Source organism: Myodes glareolus, chromosome 10 (assembly GCF_982192425.1).
Source record: "Myodes glareolus chromosome 10, mMyoGla1.1, whole genome shotgun sequence".
NCBI classification, from domain to species: Eukaryota; Metazoa; Chordata; class Mammalia; order Rodentia; family Cricetidae; genus Myodes; species Myodes glareolus.
The window spans coordinates 51,673,365-51,700,277 of NC_142035.1; the positions used below are offsets into that span (position 1 = coordinate 51,673,365).

Here is a 26,913-nt window from a genome sequence, read left to right on the forward strand (position 1 = left end):
GAACTGAGACAGCTGGCCAAGCATACCCACAGTCAGGAGCAGAGAGAAGGAAACGCCCCGTACTGACTGCTCCCTTCTGCTCAAGGGACAGCAGCCCTGCACACCACACACTTAACTAGGCCTTCCTATATTAGCAATCAGGAAACCCCACAGATATGCCCGCAGGCCAGCCCGATCTAAACAGTTCCTCCACCGAATCTCTTCACAGGTTGTGGCAAGCTGACATCTAAATCTAGCCACTGCAAGTATCAAATGGTTTTTCTAAGTACTTTTAAAAGACAATCCCCAGTTGTCTAATAAGTCCTCAGAAGAAACCTGGTTGTCCTTGCCACAGGTAGATCTGAGCAGTCCTAAGAACCACGGGAAGATCTAAACATCTCTAGGATGCTCAGAAGCAGCGACTCTAGAGGATGCGTGAATACCAAAGAGGATACACTACCTACATGTCTACTTTAACAAAAGATTTTTTTCATCTACAAAAAAAGTACTCAAACTTAGGATTCAATTTAGTTTGGGGTTTTCATTCTTTGAAGGCAAGCAGGTACTACGCTGCCCCATTTAGACCCAGCTACTGGAAACTTCTGTCAGGAAGAGCTCATCTCAGAACTCACCAAAGAGGAAGCTCCTCCCAGTAAAGCCTGTTCAGTGACTGATGACCAGAAGGATAAAGCCTGGGCTGGAAGATGACTCAGTGGATAGCATTTGTCATGCAAGCAAGAGGACTGAATTTTGAACGTCCAGCACCCCTACAAAAAGCAAAGTAGGTGCTATAATCCCTACACTAGGGAAGGCAGAAACAGAGGAAACCTGGAAAAACCAGGCTATGGAAACTGTCACAGTGAGCTTCAGGTTCAGTAAGAGACCCTGTCTACATAAATAAAGAAGAAAGTGATCAAGGAAGACACCAAAGTCAAGCTCAGGCTTCCACAGTGCACATCTGTAGACATGTAGGCACATGCAGACACACGCAGACACACGCAGGCACACGCAGGCACACGCAGACACACGCAGACACACACACACTATGAAGTCCTGACCCCTCATTTTAGCCCAGTTTAGGACAACCCTGAAAGGTCGTTCTCGCAGAAGCTGTCACTGACATGACTTTCTCTCTCCATTCCATTCCAGGTACAAGCTGGGGGTGGTGGTACATGCCTTTAATCCCAACACTCAGGAGGCAGAGGGAGGTGGATCTCTGTGAGTTCGAGGCCAGCTTTGTCTGGCTAGTTCCAGGACAGGCTCCGAAGCTACAGAAAAACCCTGTCTCAAAAAACAAAGTAAAAACAAAAACAAAACAAAACAAAAAAAAGGATGAGGAAGCTGAAAAGCAAGTTAACATAAAAGTCTAATAACTGGCTGGATTTCTCTTCCGTATTGGGAAAATGAAGAAATGTCCCCCATCCAATTCAACCTACCCAAAAGGTTCCAAAAGCTACAGAGAAACCCTGTGTCAAAAACCAAAAAACCAAAAACAAAAAATTTCACGGTACAGCTACAGAAGGTACTCTTAAAAATTCTGCACAGCACGTGCCACTGCAGAACGTATTTCACAGGCAAATGGGAGAAGAGGCCACAGGTGTGTACAGATTTTTCTCAATTATTTCATCTACTTACACACCTGTTATCAACATAAATCTTGCCATGTCTCAGTCAACAGTCTAAAAGTGGCAATATACATGTGGCCATTTCACACACATGGTGAAAAGTCGGTAAAAGTTCTTTTTTATATAAGTCATCTTTGCTGAATCTGGAAAACATTATACAAGCCATAGTTTTTTATATTGTGTCTTTGTATCATTTTAAATCATACCATAAAGGCACACATGTAAATTCTAGGCAAGAAATCTTCCAGAGATTACAGGTGTACTTTACCTCAGCTCTAGGAATTTCCACCCAAGGAAATGTTTAATAACAGGCTCACAAGTAAGAAATTCTAAATTGGGTTTGACTTTATTCTCAGCTAACAGGGACTGTAGAAAATAAGCAACTGGGGCGGGCGGTGGTGGCGCATGCCTTTAATCCCAGCACTCAGGAGGCAGAGGCAGGCAGATCTCTGTGAGTTCGAGGCCAGCCTGGTCTACAGAGCAAGTTTCAGGACAGGCTCCAAAGTTAGAGAAACCCTGTCTCAAGGAAAAAAAGGAGAGAGAGTGAGGGAGGGAGGGAGGGAGGGAGGGGGAGAAAAGGAAGGAGGGAGGGAGGGGGAGAGAGAAGAGCAACTGTCTCACCTTGAAAGCTGATTCACTGTAAGAGTCAATTGTTAGGGCCATTTTCAGTATAAGATGCGCTTAGCACTTAGTTACAGAGCAGCAGCAGGAGTCAGAACTCATGTCCCCTAGCTGACAGCTGGTGCCTGCTTGTCTCAGAGGTGCAAAGTCCAGGCTGTGTGACTGAGCCCATTGGCAGAGAAAGAAAGGAGTCTCAAACCCCAAATTATTCATTACACTAGGCTTTGTGCCCTAAACCAATGAGATGGGGAACTTGAGAAGGGCAAGTCTCAGCCTGTGTAAAGACAGGGATTCCTCTCAATCAGGACTGTTCTCTAAACATTTTTAAAAAGATTTATTTATTTTATGTATATTGATGCTTTGTGTGCATGTACATCTGCACACCAAAAGAAGACACTGGATCCCATAGATGGATGTGAGCTTCCATGTGGGTGCTAGGAAGAGTGGCCAGTGTTCTTAACATTTGGGACTTTAAAAATCACTATCTTTAGAACAAAACAAAACAAAACAACCAATAAAACAAAACAGAACAAAAAACCCCACTATCTTGGGCCAAATTAGTGTTACCAGTCATTTTTGCCTTTCCCTATGCTGGCACCCCCTTTCTGCAGAATTGTATGTTTAAAAGTGGTTCACTTTTACTAGTCTAATTGCTATCTTAACTTCAACATTCAGCTTGCCCGTTACCAACAATTTCCTGATCTGAAATAATGTGTGACCTGTTTACTTGTTGCATTGTTCTGTTTGAGATACATAACAGCCATCACCTCTACCATAACAGACCCACAAACTACGCCTAGAATGCCAAAATTAAATGTCGAGGAAAGAAATTAAGGATGATAGATCAGGGAGGGATGGATAAAAACAGAATTAAAACTCCGGCCATTTTATGCACCATATTATTCTTCATTTATCATATCTGTATTATTCCTCTGAGAAATACACTATATACTCTCATGCATTCTAGGCAAGCAAACCACCAATGAGCTGAATCCCCCATTAGACCTTGACTTCATTGACAAAGAAGAAAGCATTTTCATTACTTAGCATCATACTAATTTTACTTAGTAAATTTAGCATGAGAATGATGATGGTATTTAACTGTAGCAGCAATTAATGTGTACTGGGTTGCACTATGCCCTTCATTACACTATCTCACTTTATTAATTTCAATATGCTTCTGAAAATAATTAGATCATAAAAATGAAAGTAGGTTTAACAGAATGAAAACTGGCCCCAAATAAGATACATATGCAACTGTGTCAGCAACTGTCAAGGTGGACAAGGAATCCCTGAAGACATCTGGTGGGGGTCGTGCACATCAGTGTTAGAGTGTGCCCTCATTTGGATGCATGTAGAGGTCAGAGGAAAAGTCAGATATCTTCATCTATCACTAGCTAAAAAAAATTACAATGATTTACTTTTATTTTATGTACATTGGTGTTTTGCTTGCTTTTGTGTCTGTGTGAGGGGGTGGGACACCCTGGCACTAGAGCTACAAATACAAACAGTTGTGAGCTGCCATGTGAGTGTTGGGAATTGAACCCAGGTCCTTGGGAAGAGCAGCCAGTGCTCTTAATCACTGAGCCATTTCTCCAATTCCCTTCATCTACCACTTCTAACTTTGTTCTCTATGACAATAACTGAATTGGAAGCCGTCATTTTAGTTAGGTTGGCTAAGCATCAAGCTCCTACAATAATCCCAATGCAGGGGTTATAGGTACATACAGCCATTCCAGTTTTTCATACAGTGCTGGGATTTGAACTCAGGTCCTCATGCTTGTACAGCAAGTGCTAAGTTCTTCCCCCAGAGCTTCTGAAAGTATTCTGGGCGAAGAACAGAGCTTCCTTAGACAAAGGCAGTCAGTCATTTTATTTCATGTTCATCTCTGTATCTGTCACTCTTCTACTACAAAAAATATTTTCCATACTCATGACAAATAATAAGGAATGAAAAATATGCTTAATACTTATCTAATATATAAGTTCCAATATGCTTCAAATTTTATAATATGAAAATAATATGCATTACATACAGGTCTGTTATTTTTACTTAATGTGTATCTATGTGTATGTGTATGAGTACACACATGTGTTGCCTACAGAGGCCAAAAGAGCATAAGATTCTCTGGAGTTAGAGTACAGACAGTTGTGAGCTGCCCATTGTGGTGCTGGGAACTGATCCTCCGCAAGAATAATCCAGGCTGTAAACTGCTGGGCCATGTCTCTAGACCTCATGTGCGAATATTATACAAGGTTTATGTTGTCTTGGAAGGCAGATAAGCTCTTAAAGTCCAAGACATATAGCATAAGAATTTTAAAACCAATCAATAGAAGCACGTAAAACAAAATCTCATATAGACTATATAGCTCTTAGGAGCATTTCAATGATATTAAACATATAGTCAGAAATATGTCTCTTCTTTTGCATTATTTGAAAATGAAAACTTCTTGGAAGTCATCCTAAAAATAGCCTTTGTTTGTTTGTTTTTTCGAGATAGGGTTTCTCTGTAGTTTTGGAGCATATCCTGGAACTAGCTCTTGTAGACCAGTCTGGCCTTGAACTTACAGGGATCGGCCTGACTCTGCTTCCTGAGTGCCTGGCTGTAAATAATAATCTTGAGGACACAAGCAGAAACAGAAAGCAGAGCAGATGGGCTCACCAAATTCTCAACTTCATGAAGAAACTTACTCTTTCAGTCCCGTTTCAGCACTATTTCCAGATATATCTGAGCCCAGAGAAATGCCAGCAGGTGACTGTCGTCCAGTGAAGCCAGATGAAGAAAATGATAGTCCATATGGTTCAAAATTGAGAACTATAATTTAAAACAGTAACAGAGGTTCTTATTTAAAACAAAGAATAAGAATGAAACTTATGAGACTCTATTCACTATTCAAACAATTAAAAGGCTGGAATCCAGAGACAATTTTCCAAACATGTTCAGTAAGAGTAAAGCAGCTGCCACTGATTTAAGTCTGCACAAACTAGGGTAATCAGAGACAAACTATCCTTTATTTTTATCTTTTTTATCTCTTCTAAAAAGTTAAAAAGAATTCAATTAGAAAAGGCAAGTAGGTTGGATGGTGGTGGCATACACCTTTAATCCCAGTACTTGGGAGGCAGAGGCAGAGGCAGGCAGATCTCTGAGTTTGAGGCCAGTTTGAACATGTATATAACCTAAATCAATTTAATCAGAGCCAGGAAATTCCTATTACTATTGTGGCAGAGCAGATGACAAATATCCATTTCTTTTTCTTTTAAGTAGCAGAATTCTCCAGTCTTAGGTAGGCATGCAGGCAGCCAGAGAAGACATCTCTAGACTCTGCTGCACATGACTTACATGTTCTGGTCAATTAAGTTATACACATATTTTGAGTACAACATCTGGGGAAGTCTTTGAAAGAAAACTCTCTTTTTCTACTGTCTTTTCCTTGCTGGTTACATTGCAAGTTGGTTGCTGAAGTACAAGCAACCATCTTGAATCATAGAGTGAAAGAACAAAGATGTCAGAATGTCAAAAGAGATGGAACACCAACCCTGGATGCCCACTTCTTGATTTTCTAGATGGGAGAGAACAATAGCCATATGCTTAAAAAAAAGCAATCAGAGCCTGGTCGTGGTGGCGCATGCCTTTAATCCCAGCACTTGGGAGCAGAGTCAGGTAGATCTCTGTGAGTTCAAGGCCAGACTGGACTACAAGAGCTAGTTCCAGGACAGGCTCTAAAGCTACAGAGAAACTTTGTCTCAAACAAAACAAAACAAAAAAGCAATTAGATAAGCCTACCTGGCAAATCTACCTCTTTAGACACAAGGGGGATGCAACAAGCGTCGCACAGAGTGTGCACAGCTGTGATTACCAGTAAAACTAAAACAAATAAGAGTGCGAGACAAGAGTGGCAGGGTCAAATCTGCCACCATCACCCAAACAGAAGTGTAAGATCTGGAGAGCTGCTTCTGTGGTTATGCGTATTTGTTGCTCTTGCAGAGGACCTGGGTTCAATTCCTAGTATGGTGACTCACAATTGTTTGTAATTCCAATTCCAGGGGATCTGATGCCCTTTTTTGGCCTCTGAAGGTACTAGGCATATACACCATACATATATGTATGCAAAAATAAAATAAATAAATCTTTTTAAAAATTTAAGGTGACTATATACTACAAAAAAAACCCCTAGAGAGTTCAATTCAACTTTCATCAAAATTTCAATGACATTCTTCCCAAAACTAGAAGAAACAATCAAAAAAGTCCTATAGAAACATAAAAGATCATTGATATACAAAACAATCTTAAGGAGAAAGAACACCATTGGAGTTATCATAATAGCTGACCCCAAATTTTACTATGTAGCCATAGTGACAATGACAGCATGGTACTGGAACAAAAAGTGCGGTGGAACAGAACAGATCCCAGAAACAAACCACTTAGATAAGGTCATGTAATTTTTGACAAAGGTGTTAAACACATGCACGGAAAAACTCAACAGCTTTGTCAACAAATGGTGCTGGCAAAATGAATACCACCTGCAGAAGAATGAAATTAGATGCCTATAGAGAATATAAATATACTTAAAGATATGAATTTTCTGAGTAAGAATCAAATAGCACAGGAAATAGCCCCAAGAATTTACAAAGGATTACATAAAATTAACAAGTTTCTTCATAGCAAACAAAACTATCAGCTTAGTGAATAAACAGTCTACAAAGTGGGAGAAAATATTTAGAAGCTATACTTCAGACAGGGAGTTAATATCTAGAAAAAAATAAAGATCTGAAAAAATTAAGCAACAACGACAAAAATATCAGCCAAACAAAAATCCCTGCCAATCAATAATATGCTAATCAAATAAGCAGTAGGCAGTTCTCAAAAGAAGAAAACACAAATGGCTAGGAAATATTCTTTTAAAATATCTAGCATCCTGGCTAGACATGGAGGCTCATACCTTTAATCCCAGCACTCAGGAAGCACAAATGGCTAGGAAATATTCTTTTAAAATATCTAGCATCCTGGCTAGACATGGAGGCTCATACCTTTAATCCCAGCACTCAGGAAGCACAAATGGCTAGGAAATATTCTTTTAAAATATCTAGCATCCTGGCTAGACATGGAGGCTCATACCTTTAATCCCAGCACTCAGGAAGCACAAATGGCTAGGAAATATTCTTTTAAAATATCTAGCATCCTGGCTAGACATGGAGGCTCATACCTTTAATCCCAGCACTCAGGAAGCACAGAGGTAAACTAATCTCTGAGCTTGAGGTCACCCTGGTCTACACAGGAAATTCCATACAGGGTGTGGTAGTTTGAATATAATTGTCCCCCATAAACTCTTAGGGAGTAGCACTAGTAGGAGGTGTGGCCTAGTCGGAGGAAGTGTTACAGTGGCTTCCTGTTGCCTATGGATCAAGAGGTAAAATTCTCAGTTCTTCTGCAGCACCACAGCTGCCTACTTGCCATCCTCCATGACAATATTGGACTAAACCTAGTGTCTCTTCACAGCAATAGGAACCTTAACTAACACACAGGGCTATAGAAACTGTTTCTGTCTCAAAAAAAAAAAGTCTCCAATATCCTTAGCCATCAGGGAAATGTAAAGACTCAGTCTCACTCTAGTCAGAAAATGAGCAAGGACGAAGGATGGTGAGGATGTGGCAAGACAAGGGCTCTGACTCTGCAGGTGGGACTAAAAATTAGTTCACCACCATGGAAACCAGTGTGGAAGCCTCTCAAAAAGTGAAAATATAACCACCAGATGGCCTGACTCTACTGCTCTGGGGCATATACTCAAAGGTCTTTAAATTCTACTACAGATACACGTGTACACCCACATTTATTGCTTCTCTATTCACAGCACCAAGGAGAATCAGCCTGAACATCTGCTAACAGACCAAGTGATAATGTGAATGTAGTGCACTTTACTCGGCTGCGAAACAAATGAAATTAGGATATTTGCACGAAAATGGATAGATTTGTAAAGTATGCAAGATGACCCAGACAAATAGAGCATGTTCTCTCATATGGAGTCTTTGGTGTTATGTATGAATGTGTGACTCTAGGATATGCAACTAGATAAGGGACCACGAGAGGGAAAAATACAGAAGAAGAAGGCCCACAACAGAACAGAAAAAACACATAAACCAGAAAGGATGTTACTGGGGGTAAAAAACCCAAGGGGGGGGCTGGAGAGATGGCTCAGTGGTTAAGAGCATTGCCTGCTCTTCCAAAGGTCCTGAGTTCAATTCCCAGCAACCACATGGTGGCTCACAACCATCTGTAATGAGGTCTGGTGCCCTCTTCTGGTCTGCAGGCATACATGTAGATAGAATATTGTATACATAATAAATAAATAAATATTAAAAAAAAACCCAAGGGGGTGGTGGGTGGTAGGAGAATAAACAAACACAAAGTTGTTTTAAAATGCCATAATTAATCCTAATACTTTGTGTACTGCTTTAATTAATTAAAAATTACTTCAAATAAATTTAATAAAGATTTTAATCAAAAGCTTTAAAGGAGCAAATACTTCTGCAAAAGAACAATAAACCTAGCAACTCTTTGATTTCACTGCAATCATAACAAAATGGTCAGGCATAAACAGAAAATGTGCACACAATAAAATCATTTGAATGACAAAAGAAAGAGAGAAGAAGAAAGGAAGGAAGGAAGGAAGGATGGAAGGAAAGAAAGAAGACAAATTAAGGAATTTTTCAGAAGTGTTGACATTCTGAAATCTTAACCAACCATACACACTGCTCCCCCTATTACACAGGAGCAATTCCCAGCTACCATGAAAATGTCCCAGTGATCTCCTCTTCACCAAGAACATGGTAAAAGACCCCTCACAGGCTATGCTTCTAAAGTATAAAGTTCTTGCCTTTGTGAGCTCCCTGTGACATCATTAATGAGACATTTTGCTAGAGAAGTGATTACTACACTAGGTCATTCACAGTGAAAATGTGTCATGAGCCCACAGTGAGCAGGGTTGTTTCTGGAACCTTTCTAGATATGCTCACACTATTCAGTGTCAGCCCTCACCAGGTGTTATGGCATACACCTTTAATCCCAGAACTCTGGCAGCAGAGATGGAGCGCTGTGAGTTCCACGCCACCCAAGGTTGCAGCATAGTGACTAGCATAATGTCACAGGTCCTTTCAGAACTCTAGAGTAGTAGTCCTCTCTCGGGCACCCAAGCAGATGGAGCCTTTGACTTTGAGTATACTTTAAGGCTAACCTTCCCCTGAGTCTGAAACCCTAGTCAGGATAAAAAGCAGACTTAATGAAAAATCACAGAAAGTATAAATATCTGTAATCACTTCCTTTCATGACGATAGTATCAACTGCATGTTTCTAAAAGTTACGCCCTGAGCCAGGTATGTTGGGATACACCTGTAGCCCACTATCTGGGAGCCCAAGCTAAAGGACCTTGAAGTCTCCACTGCACACTGAACACAGCCTGTCTCAATAACAACAAATCCCCAAACCAAACCTAACAAACAGCATGCCCCTCTAATCCATTTGATGATAAAGGGATGAAAATATACCTTTTTCTTGAGAAAGCTGTTCCTCTTGGCGCTGGTGATGCGGTTTGTAAGGTGCTGCCCCCTGACTGAGCCCTTCAGCTACAAAACCATCCAGAAAAGATAAAGAAGCATCCACCTGCATCAAGTTAAGCAAAACCCAAGATTTTTTTTTTAAAATTGTATTTGAAGATTAGACTGTATCATCATATCTTTGACATATGTATCTTTTAAACTTTTTAGGTGAGATACTTTTCTGGGGCTTAGTCAGCCTGACTGTACCCTCTATAACCCCCCAGATCTATCCTAAGTCCCACATCCAGTGCCCGACCTAGTTTGACCACCCTTCCTGTGCCACTACCAATCTCTAGACTTCTGCTAAGACCTGCCCTACCTGCTCACAACCTACAGGCCCCTCCCCATGCCACACCCAAACTCTCCACCCAGTCATGTCTTACACATCCTTTACCAGTGGCTAGCCAGGTGAGTTCACCTGCTCCTCCCTTCCCCACACTTGATCCAGTCCCCACAACTAACCCTAAGTTCCAGGCTTGAAGTAGGACCTACATCTTGCACACCAACCCAGCAGTACCCTGTGGTCACCTGAGCTCTGCTCATTTAAACTACATTCAGCTTCTAGGCACAGCCCAACCTGCACATCCTGTGTTCTGCTCCAACATATATCATACACATATATAGTAAACGAAATTCCCCACCTGGGCTGACAAGGTTTCCCTAAGAGCCACAGAAAAACTTTAACATCAAGAGAAGCTTTCTTTTGAGTTGCTGGTCAGGGTTGTCCAAGAGACTCCCAAAACATACAGGCTACTGCTATTGCCCTTGGTGTTTTCCAGAGGTAGATGGTAAATAGCTATTGCTGAAGACACTGTAAGTTTTGGACACAGGATCCAGAGGATCCAAGTTTTATCTGACCTTGTGTTGGATAGTTTTATGTCAACTTGACACAGGCTCATGTCATCTGAGAGTAGGGAACCTCAATTAAGAAAATGTTTTCACTGGGCAGTGGTGGCACATGTCTTTAATCTCAGCACATGGGAGGCAGAGGCAGGTGGATCTCTGTGAGTTCAAGGCCAGCCTGGTCTACAGAGCTAGTTCAGGACAGCCAGGGCTACACAGAGAAACCCTGTCTTAAGAGAGAGAGAGAGAGAGAGAGAGAGAATATGTTCCCAGTTGGCAGTAGTGGCAGACACCTTCAGTCCCCAGCACTCCTGCACCCAAGGCTCAGGGAACACTGGGGAAGAGGGGGCAGAAAGACTGAAGATTAGAATGTACACTTTGAGACTCTCTCCTCAAAATGTCAGAGAAGCTATCCTGATGAATGGAGAGTTCCTGATCTGCTTTCTTTTTATTTTCTTCTCCTTTTACAACTGCATGGAGGCTATGTGTGAGTGTGACGACAAACTGAACCCCATGTCTCAAGCACTAAGGCCTTACTACCCCTAGGCAGTGACCCCAGCATCAGCGCATTCCTGAGGCCCTGCTCTGGCACCACAGGAGCTCTGTCTGCTTTTTCCTCCTAAAGTTTTCTTAACGCCATGACCCCACTGTAAAACTCCATCCTGAGTCTTTCCCTTCTATGAGATGTGAATTTCACTGTTCAGATTTGGGAGACAAGGGCCCTGGCAGTCACTGACTTGATGGAAATGTTGTGTGACCTTCCAGAATCCTCACTTCTAAGCTAAGCCCACACATGGTTAAAGAGCCTGCTACATTTGAGGAACCCATCTCCTCTCCATACAGTTTTTCTCAGCCTTTCCCAAATCTCAAAACTATCAGAAGCTACAAATGAGACATTCTCCTGCTCCTCTTTAGAATAAGTGCTAAATTAAACTGCTGTGTAAAGATCTGTCACTCATATTAGTTTAATAAAATGCTGATTGGTCAGTAGCCAGGCAGGAAGTATAGGTGGGGCAGTCAGAGTATAAGAATTCTGGGAAGAGGAAAGGCAGAGAGTTAGTCACCAGTCAGATGCAGAGGAAGAGAGATGAGAATGCCTCACTGAGAAAAGGTACCAAGCCACATGGATAAACATAGATGAGAATTATGGGTTAATTTAAGTGATAAGAGCTAGTTAATAATAAGTCTGAGCTAATACCTAACAGTTTATAATTAATGTAACCTCTGTGTGTTTCTTTGGGGCTAAATGGTTGTGGGACCAGGAGGAACAGAAATTTCCATCTACATAGAAACTTTCTAATTCTCCTGCCAACATGAGAAAAACTACAAGTTTCATCATACACGCTACAGAAACTATATTTTCTTATATATCATACAATTACGGTTTAGGAAACAATTTTAACAGAATAGAACACAGGATTCTTACCACTGTGTCTTCACAATTCTGAGGACCTTGAAGCAAGCTCTTCATAAGTTCCACATTTTCATGCAGATGCTTCAATTCAAATGCATGCTGTCTTAGACAAGTATCCAAAGACACAGTGAATTCTTGGATTAATTTCTCAACTATATGAGAAGAATGTGCTTGGGGTGTCAGCTTGGTCACTGCAGCAATCAACCAGGCTTTTGTTTCTGAAGAAATGGAGTCACTCATAAGTAACTTGTAGAGCCTGGTTATAACTTCCTCTGCACTTTCTTCACCTAAGAGATAGGAATATTCTCCTAACACCTGGAGTAAACACAATGATGTACCTGTAAATACCAACTCGGAGAGGTCCATTATCAGACCTACTACTAGAATGAACTTCTATCTGTAGTAAACATAACTCTATGATGAACATTATTAAAGAAACACTGTAGATTATATTAAGAATGGTGTCCTCAATACAAAAGAACTGGAACTTCTCAGTAGGAATACATAAAGTAAATTACCTTTATAGGTTAGCATTCTTCTGAACTTCCAGTTAGAAGTTGGTTTATTTTCCAGTAAGAATTTAAACAGGTAGGTCTCATATGTTAACAAGAGTAAGATTTTACAAAATCCAGATTTCTAGTATTTCTTAAGGTCTCTTATAAAGCACAGATTTCTAGTTTTTATCATTAGACAGTGTAATTTAGTGACTGTGGAGAGGATTCAGAGCATACATCTAGACAGACACTGACAAAGACAGTCCCCAGGATTGACATCAAGAACCCTGACCATGTGCAGGGCATGGTGGCACACACATTTAATCCTAGCATTAGGGAGATGGAGGCTGGTGGATCTCTGAGTTCGAGGTCAGCCTGGCTTACAAAGCCAGGACAGTCAGTGTTGTACAAAGAAACCCTTTCCTGGGGAAAAAAAAACCCAAAAACAAAAACCCAAAAATCCCAACAACAAAAAAGAATATTGATCGTGCTACATGCTACATATATTTCTTTCTTTCTTTTTTCACATCTAACTTACTCAAGCAACATCCATGACTGCTCTAACAATTATTTTATTAATGATAAAATTATCTTATAAATATAATTCAAGGACTATAAAATCTTCCCTGGATGGCATTTACTACACAGTAAATGTCTTTAGCATACTAGTAGCAGCAGCAAAGAAAGAAAATAAAGATGGGCTCAAAGGTGACTGCAAGGCTAGAGCTGCTAGGAGCAGGAGGAAAAGAATGAGCGAGGAGGGAGTCAGGGTCAGTGCCTACCCTAGCACCTGGGAGGCTCAGACAGTAGGATTGACATGAGTTCCAGGCAAACTAGCAGTGAGTCTCAGGCCAACCAGGGCTACAGTGATAATCTGTCTTTAAAAACGTCCAAAGGAAGATAACTAACAACAACAAAAACCAGTTAATTTTACAAGAGGCTTTAGTAAATAAAAGCCAAAAAGCTCCAGAAAAGCAGGTAACCCGAATTCCATCTCAAAAATTAATTTCTGAAGGACTTCTGTTTGTGAGAAGATTGATTGTTTCCTCTTATTATCCCATTAACTACACCCAAACACTGTGTATATAAACCATACACAGAGGATCTGGGAACGTAACGTAGCTCAGTCAATTTTCCTAGCATACATGAAGGCTGTGGTTTGATACCCAGCAATCATAAAACCAAGCATGGTGGTACATGCCTATAATCCTAGGAAGTAGAAACCAAAGAATAGGAGGTTCAAGGTTTTCTATGGCTACACAGCAAGTCTGAGTCCAGTCTGAGACACATAAGAATGTCCCAAATAGTGCGTCCACCCACTGAGACAGTGGGACTGATCTAATGGGAGCTCACTAAGGCCAGCTGGACTCGGAATGATGGAGCATGTGATCAAAATGGACACTCTGAATGTGACTGGCAATGAAGGCTGACTGAGAAGCCAAGGACAATGGCATTGGGTTTTTATTCTACTGCATGGATTGACTTTGTGGGAGCCTGGTTTGTTTGGATGCTCAACCTTATGGACCTGGATGGAGCGGGGAGGACCTTGGACTTCCCACAGGGCAGGGAACCCTGACTGCTCTTAGGACTAGAGAGGGAGGGGAAGGTGGGGAGGGGGAGGGAAAAGGGAGGCGGGGAGGAGGTGGAAATTTTTAATAAATAAATAAATACATACATACATACATAATTTTTAAAAAAATGTCCCAAATAAAACAAAACAAAAATCAACAACAACAACAACAACAAAACCACCCTTACCAAAGACCAGACCAGTGAGATGGTACAAAGAAAGGATAAGCTAATAGTTTCTATATAAAAGTTAACATTGGGCCAGGCAGTGGCAGCACACACTTTGAATCCCAGCACTCGGGAGGCAGAGACAGATGGATCTGTGAGTTCCAGGACAAGTTCCAAAGCTACAGAGAAACTGTCTCAAAAAACAAAACACCCACACTCAAAAAATAAACACTGGTTAAGAAAATGAACAACTGAGAAGAGCTGAATGTCTTCTGGAGAAAATATGTTATAATAATTTGTATGTAATAGACTTTGCTCACCCAACTCATAACTTGAAGAAATCTCTGTGGATAGAAAGTATTTTCCATATCTAGTAAAGTAAGGTAAGACTGAACTGCATAGACTCTTAATTGTTGATCTTCTGTTTCATCATCAAAACCTACAAAGAAATTGGAACCCCAGTTTAGTTTCCCTCAATTCCCAAAGACTGTAATAAAACGCAATTAAAAACTCTTTACCAACCTTCTGCTAGCAGTCTCAGGAAGTTACTGAGAATATCAGGGTGCATTACATCTCCTCCCACTGAAAACACAGCATTCATTGTCTGAATAAACCACACATTGTCAGGAGCATATGTGTCCAGTGTTAAGAACAAGTCACCTCCTCATGACACTCACTGAAACCATCCTCCGCAACAACCCTTTAAAAGGAACTCTGAGCCATGCCAGTGTGGCAGCTTTTATCTCTAACTTCTACCCAAAACGCTCTACAGTCCGGTTCTATATATAGCACGGGTGCTCAGCGAGCGAACAAACTGAGTTTACATTACTTTATCAAGCACTGCTTACATATAGCAGATATTCAATAAACAAACATTAATAATTTGAAGAAATGAGCCAGCTATCTGTGACAAGCAAAAAAATGGAAGATTCATTTGTATTCCAGAGAGGCTAACGCTGTGTGTCCACCTGAGCACATTATTTCACCTCTTTCTAATGCCTATGCCATCAGTTCTAAAGTTGACCACTGCTAGGGCAAAGCTATCTAACCAAATCCCAACAGATACCTAAAAAGAAGCCAACCCTCAGAAGTCTATACAAATTTCTGAGGCTTAAGAAGCAGAAATTCACGTAATTTCTGGGTCCCTGAACTCAATTAACGAGCGGTCACATTTGTACTACCATTTCAAGTCAGTGCATAAAGGTACGTTTGAGTCACAGTTGAAGCAAAGGATATTTCTCGGCCAGCTCAGCTATTTTGCCAACCAAGTTGATGATGATATACTCTTCTTTGCTCTGATGCAAATATTCAAGCATTTTCTGTACAATAACTGTCACATTCTGTGCATTTGTAATTCTGTAAAGAAGTTCCAGAGTCTAGTAAGAGAAAGAAAAATAGTATTAGAAAACTACACAATAACACCAATAAGTACAATAAATGTGTTTAGAATAAGCTAACTGTTCTGCTTATGTAGAGACTTTCAGGATAGTTAGCTAATGGGTGATAAAGAAATGCCAGTTTTTCTAGGGTTGTAGCTCAGTGGTGAAGCACTTAATTGCTTAAGATATGAGAGGTGCTAGGTCCTATTCACCAATACCAAAAATTAAAAAAAGGAAAAAGTGTGAACTTGAACTAAGGTGGGAGGGGAAAGGAAGGGGAATGAGGAAACTGGGAGGGGAAAGCGCCACAAGGCTGGGAGAAAGCTTTGTTTCTCCACCATGACCACAGGGGCTCGGTAAGGAGACTGGTCCTCTATGGAAAGACTGCCATGTGGGCCATACATTAAAGCTGTGGCACAGGACTGCTTTTATTAAAAAGAAACCTGAAGTAGCCAGGCGGTAGTGGCACACGCCTTTAATCCCAGTACTCAGGAGGCAGAGACAGGCAGATGTGGAGCGAGTTCCTGGACAGGCTCCAAAGCTACAGAGAAGTCCTGTCTCGAAACCCCGCCCCCCGCCCCCCCCCAAGAAGCCTAAAGTAAAAAAGAAAAGAGGAATAGATAAATAATGCAAAAGGTTAATAATGAAGTAAACTGTGTTGAACTCTGTCCAACTATAACCCTATTAATAACACAAAAAAATCACGCTATATATCTGATAACACAGATGGGCTGTGTACTTAGTTTTTACTGCCCTTGAGTCTCGTTAATTTTTAAGCTGTTTTAAAATATTAAATACATGTCTAAATGTAAATGTGCATATGCAAATAATTTATATTTAAAATACCTTTTAAAACTCAAAATGCATAATCTTTATTTTCTACTTTAAGTGCATTGGTGTTTTGCCTGCATGTATGTCTGTGTCAGGGTGTTAGATCCTGGAGTTATAGACATTAGTGAGCTGCCATGTGGGTGCTGGGAAATTGAACCCACGTCCTCTGGAAGCACAGTTAGTGCTCTTAACCGCTGAGCCGTCTCTCCAGTCCCCATCTTTTAGACACTGTGTTTAGTCAAGCTCCATTTTCACTTCTTTGAAGTTATTAAGGTATTTAATATTCTTTGTTTTTTTAAGACATAGGGTTTATTTAATTTTGTTTTGTGTGTATGTGTTCTGCTTGTGTTGATGTCTGTATAACATTTGTGTTCCTGGTAACTTCAGAGCCAAAAAAGGCACTGGATGCCCCAAAAGAGTTCCAGATATTGTGAACCATCATGTAGGTGTTGGAAGGCAAACCTGGGTCCTTTGTCAGAGCAGCAAATGCTCTTAACCACTGAGTCATCTTCCTAGCTCCACATTCTCTTTTCAAAATCCTCATAATATGCATGGTGGTGACACCTTTAATCCCCGCACTCAGGAGGCAGAGGCAGGTGGATCTCTGAGCTCAAGACCAGCCTGGTCTACAGAGTGAGTTCCAGGACAGCCATGGCTACATAGTGAAACCCTGTCTCTAAAAACAACAACAACAATAACAACAAAAACAAAAAACAAAAAAAACCCAACAAATCCTCATTATAATAGCTGGGCATGGTGGCATATGACTTTAATCCCAGCACTAGGGAGAGGCAGAGGTAGGCCTCTGTGAGTTCAAGACCAGCCTGGTCTACAAAGCAAGTTCCAGGATAGCCAGTGATGTTACGCAAAGAAATTCTGTCTTGGAAAAAAAATCCTCATTATGTTTTAAATTGGAAATAAACTTCTAACTTTCCTTAAATCGGTCCATATACCACTTTAACTGAAGACATAGTGATTTCTCTACAAGAGAATGAACAGCACTCTTTATGTAGATACCTAAAGAGACACTGGATCAATTTAATAAAAGGAAGAAGTCAGAACAATATTAGACACATAAGCACAACTTCTCTTCCATAAAGTTCAGATTATCTTAGTTCTACAGAATTTTATCGATTCTCTTATTTAAGAGTGAGTTCATCTAATAGCCATCATAAATTATGTATTATATATAACTGGGGTATGTTTATTTTATACCAATAGAAGAATCCAGGTCTAGAATTCAGTTCCTTTTGTCATAGTACTTACACAAAAAATAAATCAATAACGTCATATACATAATTGGACTCTGTTGGGGAATATTATTTTAAGGTGTGTTGCTTTTGTTTATGCTGCGTGTATTTAACTCTGTGAAGCTGTGATTCTCTGCCTGTCTAAAACACCTGAGGGTCCTAATAAAGAGCTGAATGGCCAATAGCGAGGAAGGAGCAAGGATGGGTGGGGCCAGCAGGCAGAGAGTGTCAACCAAAGGAGAAACAAAGAGGAAAAGGAGCAATGAGAGAACAAGGGGAGGACTTCAGGGGCAGGTTGGCCGGCCAGCCAGGGAGGAAGAGTGAAAGTAAGCTATACAGAAGAAACACCGAGAAGGAAAAAGCCCAAAGGCAAGAGGCAGTTGGGATAATTAAAGTTAAGAAACGCTGGCAAGAAACAAGACAAACTCAGACTGGGCATTCCTAACTAAGAATCTGTGTGTGATTTATTTGGGAGTTGGTGGCAGACCTAGCTTCCCCCCTCCCCCCAAAAAAGAGCAAAAAGAGTAAAATATATCATATTACAACAGGACCCAAGTTTTCCAGCTCATAAATTAAACATTCCTGTGGGCTGGCTATGAGGACACATAATCCTAGCATTTGGATGACTGAGATGGGGGCTACACAGCAAGACCCTGTCTCACAAGACAAAAATCCCATGTTAGTAGTACTTTGTTGAAAACTATCAGCTTTCCGTGAGGGACACCTGACAGTTAACAGTGGCTGGAGAAGGGGTATCAGCTTTCTTCAGCGATGAGCCACCCAAGCTCATGAAAGCAACCCTGACCGAACACTCACACACAGACGCGATGGGAGGAGAAGGGCTGCAGCTGAAGGGGGCAAGAGAGGGTAACAGGAGGTGAAAATGAAAAACATGCATTATACATACCAGACTGTCAAAGAACAAAAATGAAATTTTAAAAATGAAAGAATAATATATATATAAGTCTTAAAATATACTCACATACATACACACACACACACACACACACACACACACACACACACACACACATTGGCCATCATTTGAATCTCTCTGAAGAAGATCAAAAAAATTTTAAAAACTTACCACCTTAACACACTATTCAAAATATTTTACCTCTCTCTTTTTAAAAAAGAGCTTTAATTTTTATTCCTGTGGATCTGTATCTGTGTCTGTGTGAATGTATGCCACATGTGTACAGTGCCTAGGAACCGGGAGAGGGCATCGGATCCCTCTGCCACTGGAGGGTCCTCTGGAAGAGTAGCAAGCACTCTTAACTGCTGAGTCATTCTCTCTTCAGCCCTAATTTACCTCTCTTTTAATAATGGGATCAGGGTGGTCTAGGCATTCAATTATGGTTATCTGGTGTTGAAGAGCCAGAGAAGGATCCTGCTGGATAACATAGGTAAGAGCCTTCAGTCCTAGAAATAAAGATCACATTACAGTTCAACGACCTGAAATACGTACCCAGCAAGTCTTAAAAGCTCTCTCTCCAATTTCCACCATAAGAACCAATCACCTTACCTAAATATTTGAGGTTTATTTTAGGTGACAGAACAAATTTTCCAATGCACTTGGCAGCCTTCTCAAGTAATTCTGATTTAGGATAAATAGAATAGATTGTGTGTACACATTCAAACAGAATAGCTAAGGAAAGAAAATACAAAATGACAGAGATATTTAAGTACAACAGAAGAACAATTTTGTGTAGAACTTGAAATTAACTGGAGGATATATTTTAGTCTAAAATCTTATTTATAAAAAGTTTCTAGAGAAACAATCTTTATTTTCATGCTTATACAGTTATCTGGATTAAGTTAATACAGTACAACTCAAAGGAAATTTCATCACCAGTAAAAAAAATTATGTATTCTTTAATACAGTAAAAAAAAATTATGTATTCTTTAATACAACAAGCATATACTGAACACCCATACAGTCAGAAATGGTATTAACACTATGGATACAACAGTGAACAAAACAGATAAAACCCCTGCCCTTCAGAGGCCTACAGTCTAACACACACATTAAAAAATACATTAATCATTTCTACATAGATCTTCCCAACACTCCTTGAATACTTTAAAATAACCTTCGAGTAGTTTCTACCACATATACAATAACCATCTTAGTATGCACAGTCATGTATTTCAAAGGGAGGAGTCACTATTTAAGAATCTTCAGGCTACTTCTTTAAAAGTAATCTCTAATATATAGAACAGGTTATTATATACCTTGAAAATGTTCAATTTAATTTTCTGATAAAGTCAAAAGAATAACTACGATGATTAAAGAGAATACAAATTCTTTCAAAGTTGACGCATTTGGCTGTGTAACGGATCACTGAGGCTGAGGTGGCAGCTGAGTGGGTGAAGCACTGGCTGGGTTCAGATCCCCAGGACCCACAGAAAAGCGAGCATGGTAGTGCAGATCTATAACTCCAACACTGAGGAAAGAGGATGGGGAAAAGAGGAGGCTCACGGACCAGCCAGTCTAACCAGGGTCAATAAAGGGACCTGGTCTCACAGACAAAGGTAAAGAAGTGGGCTGGGAAGATGCTTGCTGCCCTTGCAGAGGACCAGAGTTCAGTTCCCAGCACCCACAACGGGTAGATCCCAGCTCCAGGGGAGTCTGATGTTCTCTTTTGGCCTCTGAAGGAACATGCACTCACACGCACAAACTCACACATATACACAAACACACATGATTAAAAATAAAATAAGTCTCAAATGAAAAAAATAATGTGAGGATGACAGAGGAAGACACGAGAAGTCAACCTCTGACCTCTACATTTGCACACATGAAAGAACACACAGGTGCACACACACACATACACCATAAACATGGATATACCACATACACACATCCAAAGAGAAAGAGGGGAATTATTAAGACATCATTAAGTCTCATAAGACCTGTGCAATCCTAGCATCTGAAAGGAGACATAAAGCATGTGGTAATGCATGCCGGTAATTCCAGCATCCAGGAGGCCGAGACAGGAGGAACGCTGAAAGAGAAAGGCCAGCAGGACTACACTGTGACTTCTAGGCCAACCAGGAAGAACAGCAAGACTCTATCTCAAAACAAAAACAAATAAAGAAAACAAAACAAAACAACAACAACAACAAAGCGAGATATAGTAGAGCACAGAGTCAGCAGATATAAACATCAAGTGCCAACAGAATCACTCCATCCCCACAGCCCAGGCTGTAGCAACCACACGTTTCCATCATGTATGCTTCTAAGATGTTCAACATACAACCAGCAGGACCTCACACTAGATGTCGTACATCAATTAATGCACAAATATTCTTCAGGAAAAGATTTCATACAACACCTTCCATAACTGAGGAAAATAAATCAGAATCTGAATTATTATTCAATAAGGGAGTTGATTTTTAATCTAAATACTATATAGTAAGTGAACCTAAAAACACTGACTATATATTCAGATAGGTACTAAAATGGGCAAACCACCAGAACCATCCTTAACCTACTTTTGTAAGCCTATGCACTAAGAATTATTTTTATATTTTACAAAAAGGGGGGGGGTGAAATGGCTCATGGGTAAAGCGCCTGCCACACAAGCTGGTGACCTGAATTTGATCCCAGGACCCACATGTGGGAGAGGAGAACACACCCTAAGTTGTCCTCTGGCCTCCACAGGCAAGATATGGAACATAAGCATTTTTGTGGGCACCCACACATAGATAATAAGAGGAAACTAAGGTATTTTTAAAAAGGAGAACATGCAATAGAAACCTACGTAAAACCTGGTATGGTAACATGCTTATAATTCCAGCACTAAGGTAGAGGCAGGAGTATCAAGAGTTCAAGCCACCATCAGCTATGTAGTGATTTGAGGCTAACACAGGCTCTGTGAGATTTTGTTTCAAAATTAAAAAAAAAAAAGAAAAGAAATCTATGTGACTTGAAAAATCTAAAACATTTACTACCATGAGCGCTATTCGGGGCTGGAGAGATGCTCTTAACTAAGAGCACTGCCGGTTCTTGCAGAGGTACTGAGTTCAATTCCCAGCAACCACACGGTGCTCACGACCATCTATAATGAGATCTGGGGTCCTCTTCTGGCCTGTGGGCATGCACGCAGGCAGAACATCTACACAATAAATAAATAAATAAATCTTTAAAAATAAAAACAGCTGGGCAATGGTGGCACATGCCTTTAATTCCAGCACTTGGGAGGCAGAGACAGGCAGATCTCTGTGAGTTCAAGGCCAGCCTGGTCTACAGACCTAAAGTTCCAGAATAGGCACCAAAGCTACAGCGAAACCCTGTCTCAAAACAAACAACCAACCTTGTTGAACCTTGAACTATTACAACAGTCCTAAGTAAGATTTAAATGATGGTATTCTGTTATAATTCTGTTTTCCTATTATAATTGATATTTTTTTTCTTGCCATTCAGAACTCTTCTGGTATCAAATTTGTTTTACAAACAAAAAACTTGTAATCATCCATCTAAATTCTAATCTTTGTATAGATGCTCATGAGATTACTGGGATACCAGCATAGGAAATACTAGTACTTCAAAATCTGTACTTAGGCATAACTAAGTTGAAAACCAATTTGGTTAATTTTTTTTGGGGGGGGGAATAGCACAAGGTCTCATGCATCCTAGGCTGACCTTGACTTTACCATGTAGTGATGGGTCCTCCTGTCTCCCCTCCCATGCTGGGGTCACAGCAGTGCTCACACTCTACACTCACAGCTTCACAGCACTCAGGCCCTCTGTCAGCCGAGCCACAGCTTCTCTATTTGGCAGGTTTTTAAAATTATTTTCCCACCTAGAGTTCTCCAACACTACACAAATCTGAATATATGCGTCTAACTGAAAGAACAGCCTCTATGCCATTCCCCCTCTTGGCACTGGTAAAAATAAAAGGCGCGTCTGCAGGTTTCTAAGCTTAAAAATGTATCAGGACCAGAGAGATGGCTAGTGGGCAAAGGCATCTGCCACAAAATCCTGGCAACCTGAGTTCAATTACTGGAGCACACAGAAAAGAAGATGGAGAGAAAATTGTGCCCTGATTCTACATGTAAATCTACACATATAGAGCATAAATACACAGACCATTAATAATAATAAAGCATTATACTTTGTTTACTTTTCTATAACAATCTAAACCCTAACCTAAAGACCAGGTATAAATTATAAAAAGGAATTTAAGCACATATGCAAGCATGAGGAACAAACATGAGGACCTCTGTTAGTTCCCTAGAACCAACAGAAAAGCCAGACATAGTGGCACATGCTTGCAGTCCCAGTGCTGGGGAGGCAAAGAGAAAAATACCTGGACAATGCTGGCCAGCCAGCCTCGCCTAATCAGCAAGCCCCAGGTCCTAGTGAAAGACCCTGTCTCAGGAAGTAAGATGGACAGCTCCTAAGGAGCACCGCCAACACTGCTTTCTGGTCTCCACATTCCACATGTGGTTGCTCCCACCCATATCTATAGTCACAGCGACACCCAAGACTGCCCTCTGGCCTCCACACGAATGTGCACACACATGCAGGTGTACAAACACATACTTGCAAATCTATACTCACACATACAAAGCCACAATTTCAAATTACTATTATTTTCAGGGCTTAAATTAACCCAGAGAACCATCTTAGAATTAATGCATAAAATTTCATTGGAATTTATATTATTGTAAAGCAGACTTAGCTCCAATACTGAAAAGCACTACCAGCCATTAGGAAAACATGTTCATATTTACCTACCATAAGTGACATTGTGATTTAACTCGGCTCTTCGTAAGGATTCATCAAGAACATCATACATTAATTCACTTGTCCTGTTTAAGAGATATTTTATTTGCAGGAGAATTATAGCATTCTAACCCAACAAAATAGATTTTCAAACTTCTCTCTCTTTAAAAATGAGGATCTACAGAAGACAAGCGAAAAAAATTCATTTTACAGTAAAGGTATACAAATTTCGCATCAAAAGAACTCATTTGGTCTTTTCATGAGTAAAACTTTCTTCTCTACTAAAGTGACTAACTTAGCCAATGAGGAGATACACAGAGGTCAGTCAATACTGCCCCAATCTGGTCCTAGCTTACGAACCAGATTCTTATTTGATTATGCATGCCCTCTTATAATTTTATTAATAACAAAATATTTCTGCTTTATGCTACAATATTAACGTTTCGCATATCCTTGGGCTGTTAAGATGGCCTTGCCATTAAAGACTAGGTTCACAACCAAAAAATATTTTACATATCCAGATTATTTCAGAAAATATCAACTTGTTTGTTGTGAGAAAAATATTCAAATTCTGGTCTTTTCCTGAAGAGTAACTAGGTTCCTTAGGAACAAATTTTTAATTTCCACCCTTTATTAAAAATAAACCACTTGCCGGGCAGTGGTGGCACACTCAGGAGGCAGAGTCAGGAGGAGCTCCATGAGTTCAAGGTCAGTCTGGTCTGCAAAGCGAGTTCCAGAACAGCCAGAGCTGTTACACAGAGAAACCCTGTCTCAGAAAACTAAAATGCAATGTTTCTGCAGCCCTAGCAATCTGCCCCCAAGAGGCTAACACAAGAACTAATGCGTCTCAGCTGATAATTTTTATATATTTTAAAAATTAAAAAATAGAATGAAAAACATGCTAAGCAACAACCAAGTTCATGCACAGCGGTCTTGCAGAAAAAGCACATTACTATACAAACAACAAGAATGAAAATGATCTGGAACCATGGACAGTAGCCTTCTCCTTCAGCAATTTTCTCTTCTTTCAGAGATAGTTAGAAAAGTCAATTGGAAGTTGATGTGCTTTCATTTTGTCTAGACAGAGTATAAATATTCATTGAGAATCCAGGATGACATTCTAAAATTTACTTATTATTTGATTGTGTATTTCTTCCTCTATAGCAGGAATCCCTCTACAAAATTCAACAATACTGCCCCTAGATTATAGTATAGTTTCTCAATTTTACAAGTCAAAGTCTTGTCAAAGAGGCAAAAACCTCATAAAAATGGAAACAATTATGGACATGGTTGAGCTAAATATTAATAATCTGAGATGCACAATGCTAGAAAACACAAGAAACTATTCAAATAATAGATATGAAAACACTTTCCTAAGAAAAATTTTAAATTAAATACTTTATAATCATGTTAGGAAGTAACATTTTTACTTCACTGCATTGAGCTAATAATAGTATTGTATGAATTCTATTTTTAAAAATTCATTTTTATTTTATGTGTATGGGTGTTTAGATTTCTTGTATGTCTGTGTTCCATGTGTATGCCTGTTGCCTATGGAAGCCAGAGGAGGGTGCTGGAGTTACAGATGGCTGTGAGCTGCCACAAGGGTGCTGGGAATTGAATTCGAGTCTTCTGGAAGAGCAACAAGTGTTCTTAACCTGTAAGCAATCTCTTCAGGCCCATGAACTGTAAGATTTATTAACATAGAATGTCATTATAGTTGATTCAAAAGAAAAAATGAATATTCTAATTTTCCACAGCATAGGAGTTAGACTCTATATATTTGTTTAATTGAGCCTAGCTACCATTTGGCTGAACTATCTGAAGGTAAAGAGTATCTTACTCATCTTTATTTTGTTTTGTTTTGTTTTGTTTTTTAAGACAGGGTTTCTCTATGTAGCCCTGGTTGTCCTGGAACTTGCTCTGAAGACTAGGCTAGCCTTGAAACCACAGAGATCTTTGCCAAGTGCTGGGATCATAGGTGTGTGCCACCACTGCCTGGCTCTTACTCATCTTTGCATATATTCTCCAAATTCATCCACAAAGAAGGTAATGACAACAAAATTAGTACATACATTTGCTAAGCGTTTCTGAAGTTAATTCTGACAACACATTAAGCCCTTTTCTAGACCAGTAAGGTATAATACAATACCATGAAATTACTAATTTTCAGGCTGAATTCCAATAACCTTGAACTAGAGCTCCCTGCTATAAGAGGGCAGAATTATATAAGCTCGATTAGAACTGATGAGGACTCAAGAGAAGTGAATTTTGAGGTGAAGCAACAGACTGAAGGATGGTCCCTTTGGAAGGCTAAGAACTAAAACACAGATGAACCCAATGTTCAACATCAATGCCAGAACACTGATTAACAAGTCTTTTCTTAGGACAGAAAGATCCTTGCTCTCAAAGAAACTATATGTAGTTAGACAGACTTGCTCTCAGATACTTCAGAAAACACTTTAAAAGCAGTAATTGTATGTAAACTGGGCATAGAAGAGCACGCTGGTAGTCCAGGAACTCAGGGTGGAAGCAGGAGAATCAGAAGTTCAAGGTCATCCTTAGCCACAAGTGAGTCTGAGACAGCCTGGAATCCATGAGTCTAAGTATAAAAACCAAGAGTTCTAAGGTATATGTAAGTAAATAATGTAAAAATAGGAACTTCTTGTACTGTGGTGGTTTGAATGTAAACAGCCACCAAGGGCTCATATATTTGAATATTTGGTCCCCAATTGGTACAACTGTTTGGAAGGATTATGAGGCCTTGTTGGAGAAGGTGTCTCCAAGGTGGGCTTTGAGTTTCCAAAAGCCCATGCTATTCCCAGTAGCCCCTCTTTCTGCCTCGTTTGTGGATCAGATGTGAGGTCTCAGCTACTTCCCCAGTGCCGTGATGACTACTTGCCTGACTGCTCCCATGATCCCTGCTATGATGGTCATGGACTCCGCTATCCTAAGAGTCCCCAAACTAAACGTTTTCATTTCTAAGTTGCCTTTGTCATGGTGTTTTGTCATGGCAACAGAAAAGTAACTAAGACTGAAAGTGGTACCAGGAGTGAGCTATTGCTGTGGCAGACCTGACCATGCTGGTGTTTTTCTGTTTGTTTTGTTTGTAGAAATGTGGAAAACTTGGACTAAGAAACTACTGAAGGCTATAAGTGGGGCTTAAGGGACCATCTTACTTAGGAGCGTGAAGACAGTGGTGCTGAAAGCAATGTGGACTGTGGAGGCCGAGCCCAAGAGGGTTCAGAGGAGAACAATATTAGCTAACTAATATTAGCCAACTAATTAACTAACTGTGTTAGAGGTCATGCTTGTGATATTCTTGCAAAGAATGTTGCTGATTTCTGCCTTCGTCTTAAGGATCTGCCTGAGCTGGGCAGCAGTGACGCACGCTTTTAATCCCAGCACTTGGGAG

The 26,913-nt window shown here is 40.2% G+C and overlaps 1 protein-coding gene across 1 annotated transcript in view; it reads right to left on the reverse strand.

Annotated features, from left to right (window-relative positions):
* The window catches only part of Ap4e1 (adaptor related protein complex 4 subunit epsilon 1), a 64,803-nt gene that overhangs the window by 13,883 nt on the left and 24,007 nt on the right, over positions 1-26,913 (reverse strand). Inside the window, exons 8-16 of the mRNA XM_087911236.1 lie at positions 23,511-23,584; positions 19,290-19,412; positions 19,077-19,186; positions 15,537-15,680; positions 14,827-14,935; positions 14,625-14,743; positions 12,086-12,388; positions 9,766-9,880; positions 4,918-5,041 (exon numbers count right to left, since the gene is read on the reverse strand). Of these exons, the coding sequence (XP_087767362.1) occupies positions 4,918-5,041; positions 9,766-9,880; positions 12,086-12,388; positions 14,625-14,743; positions 14,827-14,935; positions 15,537-15,680; positions 19,077-19,186; positions 19,290-19,412; positions 23,511-23,584 (1,221 nt within the window). The remainder of the gene's footprint in view (positions 1-4,917; positions 5,042-9,765; positions 9,881-12,085; positions 12,389-14,624; positions 14,744-14,826; positions 14,936-15,536; positions 15,681-19,076; positions 19,187-19,289; positions 19,413-23,510; positions 23,585-26,913) is intronic.